General features: G+C 41.4%; 1 protein-coding gene across 1 annotated transcript; it reads left to right on the forward strand.

Moving 5' to 3' along the window:
- Window positions 1-1,504: 1,504 nt before the first annotated feature.
- tsr1 (TSR1 ribosome maturation factor) lies at window positions 1,505-13,666 on the forward strand. The gene is made up of 15 exons (XM_049577162.1): window positions 1,505-1,669; window positions 3,716-3,819; window positions 3,901-4,129; window positions 4,280-4,414; window positions 4,570-5,021; window positions 6,341-6,485; window positions 6,697-6,884; window positions 11,275-11,489; window positions 11,603-11,762; window positions 11,869-11,979; window positions 12,118-12,250; window positions 12,684-12,800; window positions 12,969-13,109; window positions 13,208-13,282; window positions 13,378-13,666. Exons 1-15 carry the CDS (start codon window positions 1,543-1,545, stop codon window positions 13,554-13,556), a joined length of 2,511 nt encoding a protein of 836 aa, XP_049433119.1. The 5' UTR covers window positions 1,505-1,542; the 3' UTR covers window positions 13,557-13,666.

Here is a 13,666-nt window from a genome sequence, read left to right on the forward strand (position 1 = left end):
TTCTTCTTTTTTTTTGTTCTTCTCTTTTCACCTGTTCTTATTTCCAAAGCCTTCCTCAAGGCCACAGTGTTTTCTGAATATAAAAACCTCTGCATTTTCACTGAAATCGCTGATGGTTTTTTGTTGTTGTTGTTGAATTATGTTTTTGTGTTCTGCAGTAGCACAGGGTACAGAGGATACACAGAGCCATGCTGGTAAAGTTACTGAACAAGATAAAGCCAATGATCGATCATTCGTTACACGTTAGATTTGGAGTTGAGGACAGTAGCCATGGCAATGTTCGAGAATGTTGTGATGTTAGAGAAAGCATTTAAGCTCAGTTCCACTGCATGAGTGTTAAACAAAGGGACACACTAACATACAGATGATGCTCTGTCAGGAACCTGTTCTCTGAATGAGCAGATGTACAAGCTGCATGCTCAGTTTTGACTGAGGTCCTTGAGGAGGCTCCTCATTTTTCTTCTCTTGCCTCCATCTCTGTACCTTCTGGATAATTTGAATTGGGTAATTGGAAAAGAAGCTGAATCACTGTAGTGATGAGAAAGAGAAGGTTGAACTTCAGGATGGCTGGATGATGAAAGAGAAATGCAACTTTTCAGAGGTGGATTTGAGCTCACACATCACATACTTTATTATTTGTTATCACATTAATTCATATTTGCATATAGGCTACTGTAGAAAGAAAACTTTATTTTTTTTCCTTTCTGTAGGATACTGTAATCTACAGGCAGTGCATATAAAGAATATGTTAGGGTCTTGTTTTCCTTGGCTTGTGCTTAAATCTTATGCAGTAAACACAGTAATATAACTTCCAGTATTAACCTCCTGAGACCCGGTGTCCTCACATGAGGACATCTCATTTTGGGTTTACCTAACCTTATACAACATTCACCTTAACTTAGACCTGTGGCATAGTTCGTGGACACTTTTTTTGTGCCATCTAGTGGCCCTTGCGGAGTGCTGAGAAGGTTTCCGTAGGTGAACATGCGAAAAGACAATTTGCACCAAACACTAATCCATGTAAAAACAAGATGGCAGCCATCTCTGAAAAGTCAGTCTGCAGCTGAACCCAATACAAAAGTGGACAAACTCTATCATATTCCATGGTTGAAACTTGTTTATTTATGATTACTAATGTTTGTAGTTTGATATGGAATGTAAATGTGTCTAATTTTAGTAACAGTAACAAGATAAGACACTGTCAATTAGGAAGCCTACTCAGTCAATTATTGGTAGATGTGAGTGGAGGAGGGTGAAATACTTTGACATGCTTCCTCTTCATTCCTCTTGTTAATAGTTATGGGGTCCTACTGATCCCAAATAGCTAGGAGAAATTAAAAATGCAGACCCCAAAAAAAGTTCGGGTCTCGGGAGGTTCATTCATGCAAATGAATGTGGAAAATAATGTATCCCACAAATACAATGTTCACATGATCATGGCTAAGCTTTTATTTTGAAGAGAAACCTCTCCGGAAACCCTGAAGACACGCCCCTGTCATGACGCCAGCGCGAGTACGGAAGTAAACTGCCTGCCTTTCCCACATGGTGAAAATGGCTGCGTTAGGGGAAAAACAACAGGGCCACAGACCCGGCGTTTATAAACAGAAAAATAAAGGACACAAACATGGCAAGCACCGGACGAAAGGTGAAATTGAGAGAGAAAACAAAGGTAAGCTGTGTTCGGTCTGAAAGTGTTGATATGACAGCTGCTGTTAGCTCGTGGCTGCGGTCACGGCTCTGCAAACACACGTGTTGAGATTTCTAGGGAATTTGGGGGTAGCATCAATTCAGGAGAAAATATGGTACATGTAAATGAACTCTATACATTTCGTTGTAAGAAACTGCTAGAAATCGCTCGCGTCTCGCTTTGTGTTTGTAACTAACCTGATGGTCTGGACTACATCTTATACAGTTGACCTATGACCATTTAAAGCATGGTGGAGCCAATCAGAGCTCCCAGATATCCCAGGAGTAGAGGAGTTGTCATACAACCTGGGCGACTTTGTTGTCTTTCTTTTTGTTATTCTCAAATGTTTGAGTTTTTAATACATCACAACATTACATGCATTAATTTTATCACCACATAATTAAATTAAAATTGCACTACAGCTTAGACTATAAATACAATGCCATTCAGTAAATGAACTACCATTAAAGTGTACAGGAGCCCATCATACAACAACACACAGATATTAAATTGAGAAGCTAATGCAAAGTTAGGAATAGTCAACTATTTTGGCATGGAGGGGTTTATTATTTACATGTATCTATTCTTTCCACATACGTGTGTACATAATAGTCCTGTCTGTTCTTAACCTTGTTTGTCTACCTTGTTGTCATGGTTCCTAGCTGTTATGTCTATTTCTGTGTGGGTACATGGCAGCAATGCAAAATAGCAGAGTAAACTTCCTTGTATGTGTTAGAGCTGCAGCTATTTAGCTAGTTTAATTGATAAGTTGTCAGCTATTAAATTAATCAACATCTAATTCTGAAATTGATTCATTGCTTTGAGTAATTTTTTGAAGAAAAAAGTAAAAAAAAAAAAAATCTGATTCCAGTTTCTTAATTTGAATGTCCCCTGGTTTCTTTACTCTGCTGTGAGAGTAAACTAAATTTAATTGGATTGTGGACAAAACAAGGCACTTGAGGACATCATCTTGGGCTTTGGGAAACACTGATCCACATTTTTCATCATTTTCTGACATTTTATTAACCAGTCAAACGATTAATTGAGAAAATAATCAACAGATTAATCAACACTGACAAAAAAATTTAGCCGCAGCCCCAGTATGCGTACACTCAAGGTGATTCTGATTGAGTTACACACTGGACATAGAAACATTTTAAACTGTCAGACAAACTGCTGGTTCAACTTCATATCCCACCCACAGAATCTGATCCAGTGTTCATGTGTCTAAATCTCCAGTATTTATAATAGACTTGTTTGTCACCTAAATATGAACTATCCCTTCGCAGGCTCAGTTAAGTTGAGAGAGGTGTTTGTCAAACTTTGTGCTAATTTTTGAGACAGTAAATTGTGGTGTAGTTGTGTTAATGTCAATGTTATAGTTGCAAAGATGAAACAAAGCATGGCAAAATGTTCCATCAGATCAACACTTAAGTAAGAATTTAAGAAAAAAAAAATAACATGATAAGCCTCACAAAGTCAAGGCAGTCCCTGCTGCACGGCTGCTGTGTTGGATTGTGCTGAACTTGACAGGTGTTTTAAATATATTGTTCTCTGGCAGCACAGATATTGTAGACATCAATCATAACCTCAATAGCCTTCAGAAAGCTATGTGAATATCCTGTTCACACAACGACTACATATTAACTGCAGATTTATTGACAGCTAATAGTTATAGCCCATGTTTTACCTAAAGGACGAGTTCAAACCCGACAACAGTGAAAATGTGGAGTTATAATAAACTTTTACTGTTTGTAATAGTGAGTGATTGACACAAGCAGAATGCATGCAAACCATGCAATTTACTGCAGGGTGGTGCATGATGCAGGATAACAAGAGGCAGGAAGTTCTTTTTAAGCAGCAAGGTTGTGTTTTGTTTTTACTGTGAAAAGCTGAGACATCCTTTGGGGCTTTGTTTTTCATAAAGTGCAAATACGATGAGATATGCACACAAAAGCATCCGAATCAGCCTTTGAAAGTTTGCACCTACATATATATTGCATGATCTTGTGTTGACTTGTTCCTCAGGGAGAGTGTCAGTGACAGCCCTCACCAAAAAACAGAGGAAAGAGCAGAAGAGGATGGACAGACGTCACAAAGCCAGCCAGCTACGCAGGAATAAGAAAGACATGGTAACTTTTAAAAAAAAAAAAATCACACATGGATTAGTATTCTTTGTATTTGTGCAGAGTTGAAATGTTTCTTCTCTTCAGGTCCTGACAGAAAAGCGACGTCTCGGCACGAGGGACGGTCCTCCTCATTTGGTTGCCGTGGTGTCCCTCCATGCTGGAGTGGACGCTGGTGCCATTACCAAACTGCTGCGTGGGGAGGATGCTGGGGGTGTTGTACATCAGGAGCGGTGCATCAGTGGCATCAGTGACAGTTTTGGGCTGATTCTGCCTCGTTTTAAACAAAGGTTCACCTTTCTAAGTCATAGTACGGGTAAGCACTGAGTGATATGGAACAGTTGCTGCAAAAAACTCAACTGTAGTGAAGTTAACTTGCAGTTAATTGTTGCATTGTACTATTTTGTCTGTATTTGGGCATTGTGTTGCCCCAATCTGAAGCATCTCTGATGGTTTCTTTGGACAGCTGACATGCACTCCCTGCTGGATGTGGCAAAGATTGCAGATAGCCTTGTGTTTGTGCTGGACTCCACTGAGGGTTGGGACAGCTATGGAGACTACTGTCTGTCCTGCCTCTTTGCCCAGGGCCTCCCCAGCCATGGTGGGTATAAACCTGAACATGCTGCTAGAGCTTTTAGACTCCTCCCTTGACACTGGGACGGACTTGTTGCAAAAAATTGTATGCTTAATTTCAGATTTTTATGGTGTACATTTTCTAAGCGCTTATCTCTCTGTCCCTAACTTCACCCCACGCAGCGCTGGTGTGTCAGGGTGTGTCCGATCTTCCTGTGAAGAAGAGGGTCGAGTCCCGGAGAGCTCTGTCAAAGATCACAGAGATCCGTTTCCCCGACACCCGTCTCTTCCCTCTGGATTCAGAGCAAGATGCCACTCTTCTTCTCAGACACCTGGGCACTCAGAGACAGAGAAAGCTCGGCTTCCGCTCCAGACGTTCCCATCTTTTGGCTCAGCATGTCACTTTTACACCTAACAGCCCTGCTGAGGGGACAGGTGGTGGACCAACTGGTCTGGGCACCCTGTGTGTCTCCGGCTACGTGCGTGGCCGTCCTCTGCAAGTTGACAGACTGGTGCACATCAGTGGACATGGAGACTTTCAGATCAGTCAGATTGATGCTCCATCAGACCCTCTTCCCCTCAACTTAACAACAGCCAGACCAGCGAAGCCTGGCAAGGGTGATGTTGACATGCAGGTAGGTGAAGAGACTTGAAACATCTCAGTAAATAATAATGTCAGCCAGTATTTTTGGCAACATCATGCTTCTGTTTCATAATAGAGTGCACTATTTACTATGCGGCATTAACTACGACAACATTTAAAGCTGTTGTGATATTTATTATAATAAATAACCCAAGCAAGCAAGCAAGGTACTTGAGCAAATTCAAGTGTCAGATTTTCATATTGTTGTTCAATGAATGAAAAGAGAGGCTGACGGGAGGCGGCAGCAAAACATATTCTAGCTTTTTAAAAAAAGGACCACCTGAAAAAGTAGTGTACACTATGTTTAGATTATTTTACTGCTTACCTTTGGCATCAGGCAGCTCTTTTGGATAAGGAACTGAAGCTGTTATCTATGCTTCAAAGACACCAGAATCCATTGACAGAAACTGTAATGTTACCTCACAGCACATGGTTTATTCGCTACCTCAGTTGTTTAGTCAGTTTGTTATTGTGTGACTTTCAGTACCAAACTCATTTAGCGTCTACAGCAGTATGTGTTTGTATGTAGCAACAACATAGTGCAGAAATCTGCATCACGTCACATGGGAATTTTTCTTTTTAGAAGAGCATAGGGAAATATCATTTTGGGGCTACAACAGACGTACTTCAACCAAAGTTTGAATTTTCGGGTTGGGAAACATCAGGGACGCTACTGGAAAGCTGCAGAGTGAAGTGTAACCGGTGGCCTCTAGTGTTGTCTGTGTTATGTTGATATGAAGAGGCCCAGACCACGGATATCTTTGGAGGCGATCTCTATTTAGTCCTGACAACTGACAGCAAGAAACAAATCCTCCGTCAATTACAACCATATAACTTGAGCCGATACACAAATTAAGTGATACAGGAATATGTTAGTATATTATACAATATGTGTAGGCTGAAAAATGAACTAATAAACATAGCTTAACAGCGCTAAAACAAGGAAGTTACTACAAGAGCAGTGTCTCTTACTCTTCCATGGAGTACAACAGCAAAACGGGTGAGGAAAGGCAGGAGACATCCCTTTATGGGCGGGGTACCCCCAAAGGTGAACATATGGGTACAGATGGAGTATAAAACGTTCCACATATTGACTATGGAGGCCAAGCATGTCAAGTAATTACAACTGAACCAAATTTTGTGTAATTATAATACTTAATATAACAAATGTACATTTGACTTAGTTGCATTTATTACTGCTGTATAATTGGCCCTGATCCTGATATAAAAACCTACAAAATAAATAAACAATGGAGCCGCCCTTTACCCTTAACATTTCCCATGTACCTCGGTCATCTGTGTTTCCTGCAGGATGGAGGTGAAGAGGAGGCTCCAGTGCGGGTCCTCATGAAAGCAGACCCATCCCGCAGGGAGAGCCTGCAGGCAGAGGCCGAGGTGGACCCCATGGATGGAGAGCAGACATGGCCAACAGAAAGCGAGCTGCAGGAAGCTGAAGGTGCAGAAACAGAATGTACACATAATAATATTTAGTAAGATGAGGATAAGATATCGTTCAGTGTAGGGGTAGAGGCTTCATTTCTGTCAGAGCATGAGATGCTTTTCTTGATTAAAATCTAAATCTGTTTTAAAATTGTCTGTAAACATTAAACCTGCCACAGTAAGACAGGACTCTAAATGTTCCTGTGACGTTTCTCTCTGTTGTTTAGAGGCCAGGAAGAACAAACGTGTGATGAAAGTCCCCAAAGGAACATCCGACTACCAGGCCTCGTGGATCGTTGACGAATACGAGGAGGAGAACGGAGAGATGGATGAAGAAAGCAGCGATGAGGATGACGATGACGACGACATGTTGGACGAGGCCATGGATGGAGAGGATGAGGACAATAACTCTCAGGTACATGTTTGAAGTGCTTTTGAGCGTTTGAAGGCTTTATATCCAGAGTGGAGAGAGACGAGTGGATATGAAAGGCAGAGATGTGACAAAGGTTCATGGTCACACTTGAACTGTTTATGTGAAGTCCATGCTCGATATCTTAACTTCTAAGTCACGGGGCCTTTCACAGGTACACTCACGACAAAAGGAAGCTTAATGCTTGTCATCGTTTTGTTTTGGGTTTTTTTTTTTGCATACTCTATATCTCAATAGGTAGAATAATTCAAGAGGCAGCATGTTTGCATAGAGGGTCAAGGGACAGACTCCTGAGCTCACATAGGCTTGAACAAAGCAAGATGAAATGTGTGTTTTGTGTTCAATTCAGGGCATCAACTACCTTAAAATTTATCTGTTTATTGCTTTGTCAATATATTTAAAGTCAAAAATAAGGTCAAATTCACAAATGCATCGATTCACAAATGTCAATAATCGATTATGTAAATGTTTGTTTCTAACATGTCAGTGTAGCACGGACAAGCTCAAGTTAACTTGTGCTTATTCATCTTCACAAAAGACAGCAGTTGCAAGCTTGTTTTAATTTAATGTCTAAATAATCACATTTGTGAGGCGAACATGAAGTATATTGTGAATACTTACCAACACCATACCCAGAGAGACGAACACTAAAACGAGAGGAGCAGCGATCAGCCTGTTAACTGGCAGACCATCACACACTGCAGCATTAACCAAATAAAACACCTCTCTGCTCAGTCTGTTTTACCTTAAAAACCCTGCGCCTGGCCTGCCCAGTGTCTTGGCTTTCACCAGCGCTAACGGAGAGAGAGGCTGCTCCTCTGCTGGCATAACGTAAATAACAACACAGCGGCTGCAATGGAGCACTCCACCTCCCCCTCATGTTATTTTCATACACACAGAGTAGACTATAAGGTGCTTTTAAATTAATTCATTCATTCATTCATCAGTGCAGTTAACTTTCTAAAATAAAAAGGATGCGGACCATATGTTATTGAATAGATAGTGAACTGCATGGTGTTTCAGGGATAATATTACCTATGCAGGCCTGTGTATATCCCATATATATGTATATCCCATAATGGACAAGCTTGAGCATCTGCAGATGGATACAATCCAACTCGCACCCCAAGGTACAAAGGTGAGGGTATGGAGGCAGGTTGAAGGGGAAAGGGACCTGGACAATCACTGTATCCAAGTAAAAATAATCTTTATTTATTGTTTATTTAATTATGGATCACCAAAAATACAGTCTGCTTCATTTTATAAGAAAGAGAAACATAAACCATGTGTTGAAAGCAAACATTTTGATGCATTGTGATGCATTGATAATTGTTTTATTATCAAACCGTTGCCTTCTGAATCATAATCGAATCATGAGGTGCCTGGAGATTCCAACCACTAGTTAGCTGTACTATTTTAATAGGAGGAGGTACGGGGAATGAAAGGCGAACTGTTGCAAAAATTAAGATTTCTCACTTAAATAAGTTCTAGTTGGTGGATCAGACATATGCAGAAATAAACACTGACTCTTGCTCACACCATGACTCCATCAGTTTCTCCTCCGTTTCCACAGTGCAAGAGAACTCGCCTGAGTCCCCTCCATGTTTACTGTCTCCCAGTTTGCTGCTTCTCGTTTGGTGCTGGAGAGAGCGCAGCTTTTCTTCTGTATTTGCATGAGCCAAGACTTCTGATAATATTAAAAGTTTGATTTCGTCTAAACGTCAAAATGAGAAAACAACAGACTGAGTTTTATGACCACCTTACACCAAACAATCGAGATCCTACACACAAACTGAGGTAAAACTCTCATGATCTTATTCCGACATTGGAAATTTGTCTGCAACACTGACATCGCTTGAAAAGTCATTTGGTACAAGGCCGGCACTGGTTTGTTCAGCTGTTTCTTGTTGCCATAGCAACAGTGTGGCAGCAGTCAGACAGTCAGTGTTACTGAGGATGATGAGGACAGTAATCTGCGGTGTGTCAGCGCTTCCGGGGCGGGAGCAGTGCATACGTGACCCACGGTCAGTGCACCTTGTAGCGGGGAGGCACTGTTTGTTTTCTCAGTGTCTGTCTCTGGCCTGTAGTGCCAGGCTGCTCACCACAACAATAGTGTTTGGAGCAGGAGTCCCGAGAGAAGCCTCCTGTCTTCCTGTCCTGTGAACAGAACTTCCTGTCTGGACGGAGGGAGAGGTCGACCATTTATTTATTTCCAGCTCTGCTTGAAAAGAGGTCGGGGAAACTCTCCTTATGCAATGGGTTCATTACGATTTGTGATTGTTATTAGCATGTGTTTGATGTCAAGGTGAACGCACAGGAATACGTATTTCGGAGACGGTAACAATAGGGAAAAGGGTACTTCAAATGATAATGATTATTATTATTGCAGCGGGGATGTTGGAAAGGTTGTGAATCAGCCCCATGCTGAGTGCTTCCCCCTCATGTGTCTGGCTCTGCATGTCATCTGCCAGCTAAGGGAGCACTCTTAAGCGTGTCCTCTTTGATGAATCATTTCCTCATACAAATATATTGCCCAAGGAGTTCAATTTCTAGATAGTGTAAGAGTGAATGTCTGGAAACACTGTAGACAGTCATTTGTAGACGCACTGGGAACAGCACAGCATTTGAATATATGCAAACCAGGAGTTCCCATAGTTTGAATTCTGGCAGCTCCTTATCACATTCACACATACAGACTGTTGTTATTGTGGCTGGCGTGGTCTTGTTTATGTTTGGCTCCGATACAGTTTCTATACTTAGAATCTCTTTGACTGCACTTGTGTTCCCAACATGTGCGTCTGGTCATTGTTTGTAAAAAATGAGGCTGCAGTTTGGAAAAAGGGGAGGCAGAAAGCTGCACTGATGAATTAGAAAAAGGTGTGTATGTATGAAAGTAGCTTTGTGAAACAACATGATACTTAAACAGAACAGCAAGACAAACCTGTTTGTCATTTGATATTGTATGCTCAAAAAGACTGAACACTGCAGTCTGTGAGGTCACAGCTCATAGTTTGAACATGGCAAGCCACCAGCTGTGTTGGTAAAGTAAAAGGTCAGTTCAACTGGTTTACAAAAATGAAATCTCTCTGGTGATTCAAATACTTTTATATTTTCCAGGTTTTGAGATACATATAACAACTCTGAGATGGCTGCCTCCTCTTTGATGCGAGAGGTTGTGACCATGCTCTCTGATCTAAAACACCCTTTTCTGGCAATTTTAATTGATAGCATGTAGTCAGGGGGCTGACTCAAAGGGTGTTGTTTTAACCCCTTGTAACCTGGAGCGACATCACTTTTCTTGTGCTGCTTATAGAGGCCTTTTGCAAGTATTGTAAATAACTTTTTAAAACCCTGAGCACACTGTTGGGATTTCTTTCAGAAACATGGAACATGGTAAGAAATGTCCCACAAATTACCAAAAAAAGACATTTAGAAAATTATAAAAAAATAAATAAGGAATTGTGTTTATAATTATTGTTATTATTACATTTAAATTTGTGTGACGGAATTATTATATTTTTAAGCACTCTTTCCTTGTTTTGTTTTTAACTTTATTTTTTTGTTTCTTGCTTGTATTTTGGGTCGTTTCCTCTTAAATTGCTCATTGCTTTCTTCCCATGTTTTTAAAAGACATCAAGCCAATTAGTTCAGGTTTCAAAGGGTTAAATCAGGAACTACAATGTATCTCACAATGTCACTAATTGAATAATTTTGACCTAGCAACTTTTTAACTCTGGTAATGGTCACATCTGTTGTTCTAACACTGACACCAGTATTGGAATTGCCTCCAGTACTGCCATAAATGCTGTATTGGGTATTGGTGAGTCTGTGAGTCAAGACACCGATCCGTTGCTATGTCATTTAATAATAACTTTTTAAGTATTTTACACCCAAATAAAACAGCACTTTCCCCAGAAATCAAATATTTGTTTTTTGCTGTTCTAACAGAAACTTACAGAGAAAAATTGTCAGTAATTTGGCAGTATCTTACACTGGAAAGTCCCAGCTGTAAAAGGCAACATGTACAGTATGCAAGACTTTAGTTTCCAGTGTTGGCACTGGTGTTGCTTGCTACTAAATTGTGGCTGTTTTTTTTCAAGACTGACAGTCATTAAACAAAGGGTTTAACTTGAGCCATGCCATACAACAATGATAGCAATCATTTCCCATCCATTCAGGGTTAGTTCCGTTATTTTTTCTTTAGTTTTTGACGCAATGGTATCTGGTTCTCTGTATTGGCCAATACGTAAGATCAGGTATCGGAATTGTTATCGGGAAGGAAAAAATGGTATTGGAACAACTCTAGTAACATGTGGGGGGACAGGGAAGATATCGCAGGTAATTAGAGTAATTGTACTGTATGCTGTCTGCTCAGGAGCCGGGTTCAGACTGTGCCTCAGAAGAAGAGGAGGAAGAGGAGGAGGAAGAAGAGGTGTGCTCCACAGAACGAACTGGAGCAGATCAACGCTACGATGAGCACATTGATGAGGCTGCAGAAGAAGAAGGCCTTAAACGCTACCGTGAGGCTCGGGCCAATGAGATGTTTCCTGATGAAGTGGACACACCCCTCGACACGGCAGCTAGAATCAGGTCAGTTCCGGGTCTGTCGTGTTGAGTGAATATGCAGGTGTTGTGAATTTGAGACAAAATTTCCTTATACAGTCTGATCATTGCCACATTCTGTTGCTGTCCTGTGTGTTCAGGTTCCAGCGCTACAGAGGCCTGAAGAGTTTCCGCTCCTCGCCCTGGGACCCCATGGAGAACTTGCCCCTCAACTACTCACGCATTTTCCAGTTCCAGAGCTTTGAACGCACTCGCCGCCGCATACTGGCAGAGGCTGCAGCAGAGGAAGAGGGAGCCATGGTAAAGAAAGAGAGAAAAAAAAGAGCGTCTGTCTTCATTTGTCTGTGGACTTTTGTTAGTTGTTAGATTTGTGGCTTCACTGACTCTGCTGCCCTTCCTGTTTCAGGTGGGCTGGTACGTTACGCTGCACATAATCGATGTGCCTTTCTCCGTGATGGAGAGTGTCCAGTCGGGCAGACCTCTGATTATGGTGTCTCTCATGCCCCATGAACAGAAGGTAAGAGCAGTGTTTTTGACACCCGAAAGCTTTTCTGTCTGAATGTATAACCGTCAGTTTGACACAGAGTCACACTGACAGGGCGCTATTATTGTTATTGACTTCTCTGACCTCATCGTTTTTTCCCTCTGTGCGCAGATGTCAGTGATGCACCTCTTGGTGAGGAGACACCCCAGCAATACAGAGCCCATCAAGTCCAAAGAGGAGCTGGTGTTCCACTGCGGATTTCGGAGGTTCAGAGCATCTCCGATCTTCTCTCAGCACACTTCAGGTAGAGCACTTGTTATTTAATAGTCAAGCATCCTCCTGTTTTAAACTTAATCTCTTCTTAATAAACAACCAGTAACAAAGTCTAACATTTAATTGCAATGATTGCAACTTTGATGGAACATCAAATCCCCAAAAAGCTGATGGACATGATTTGGTACTCTATGAGTTTAGTGATGTCCTTATCTAAAGCAGCGTACAGTCACTAAGCAGACAGTAGGTCCAGTGTCTTGCTTGATTTTCTGGTTATAGACCAGCATCCTGATGCAAAGCCAATCAGTCATCGTTCGATAGCGAAACATATTTGCTGCTACTTCTATTCAAAAGTATATTGGCTGAATGATTGTAGACGTAGGTGGTCCAAAAGTGATTTAGCCGCTGGATATACAGTAGTGAATGAATTATTGAGTGCTGGACTCTGCTCTGCTCTTCTCTAGCTGACAAGCATAAGATGGAGCGCTTCCTGAGGCCAGATGCCCCCACCGTGGTGTCGGTGTACGCTCCCATTACCTTCCCCCCTGCGGGAGTCCTGCTCTTCAAACAAAGGAATGACGGTGAGAGGAAAAGTTGTGTGTATACTTGAAAATAAGTAGATTTCATTTGTGGTCTGGCTGCCTTGATTTTAAACTTTTGACCATCTATTTGTGTTTGTCCGTTTTATTCGATAATCCACTTAAGCTAATTCTGTGCTGCATTGTGTTCTTGTTATTGTGTCTCTCTAGGAATCCAGGACCTGGTTGCTACAGGCAGTCTGCTCAGCTGTGACCCTCAGCGCATCATGCTGAAGAGGATTGTACTGAGCGGACACCCATTCAAAATTAACCGGCGCTCTGCGGTTGTCCGTTATATGTTCTTCAACAGGGGTAAGAGGATGTCGACATATTTTTATTACTGTCACTACAGAAAAATGTTTGACGTCTCTGTGATTTTAAGCCTCTTCTTTGGTTTCGTTCTGCGACAGATGACATCATGTGGTTCAAGCCAGTGGAGCTGCGAACAAAGTGGGGTCGGAGAGGCCACATCAAGGAGGCTTTAGGTGAGAAAATTAAAAAACAAATCTCAGTGTCAACAGCCTCTTTAAGCAGTATCTGTTATCTGTAAAATTCTGACTGCTGTGTTTCATTTTTTCAGGAACACACGGTCACATGAAGTGTGTATTTGATAATCAGCTGCGCTCACAAGACACTGTCCTGATGAATTTGTACAAGAGAGTGTATCCTCGCTGGACATATGACCCCTATGTGCCAACGTCTTTACCCTGGGTCAAGAGAGAGATCACCATGGAGATGCATGACTCAGACATGGAGTAGTGGAGGAACAACACAATAAGGATGCAGGACATAATAACAGAAATATTCTACTTCAGTGTGATCACATCACATTTCAAAAAATGTATTAAATATAATTATTTTGATTCAAA

The sequence above is a fragment of the Epinephelus fuscoguttatus genome, linkage group LG5, assembly GCF_011397635.1.
Source record: "Epinephelus fuscoguttatus linkage group LG5, E.fuscoguttatus.final_Chr_v1".
Lineage (NCBI taxonomy): Eukaryota > Metazoa > Chordata > Actinopteri > Perciformes > Serranidae > Epinephelus > Epinephelus fuscoguttatus.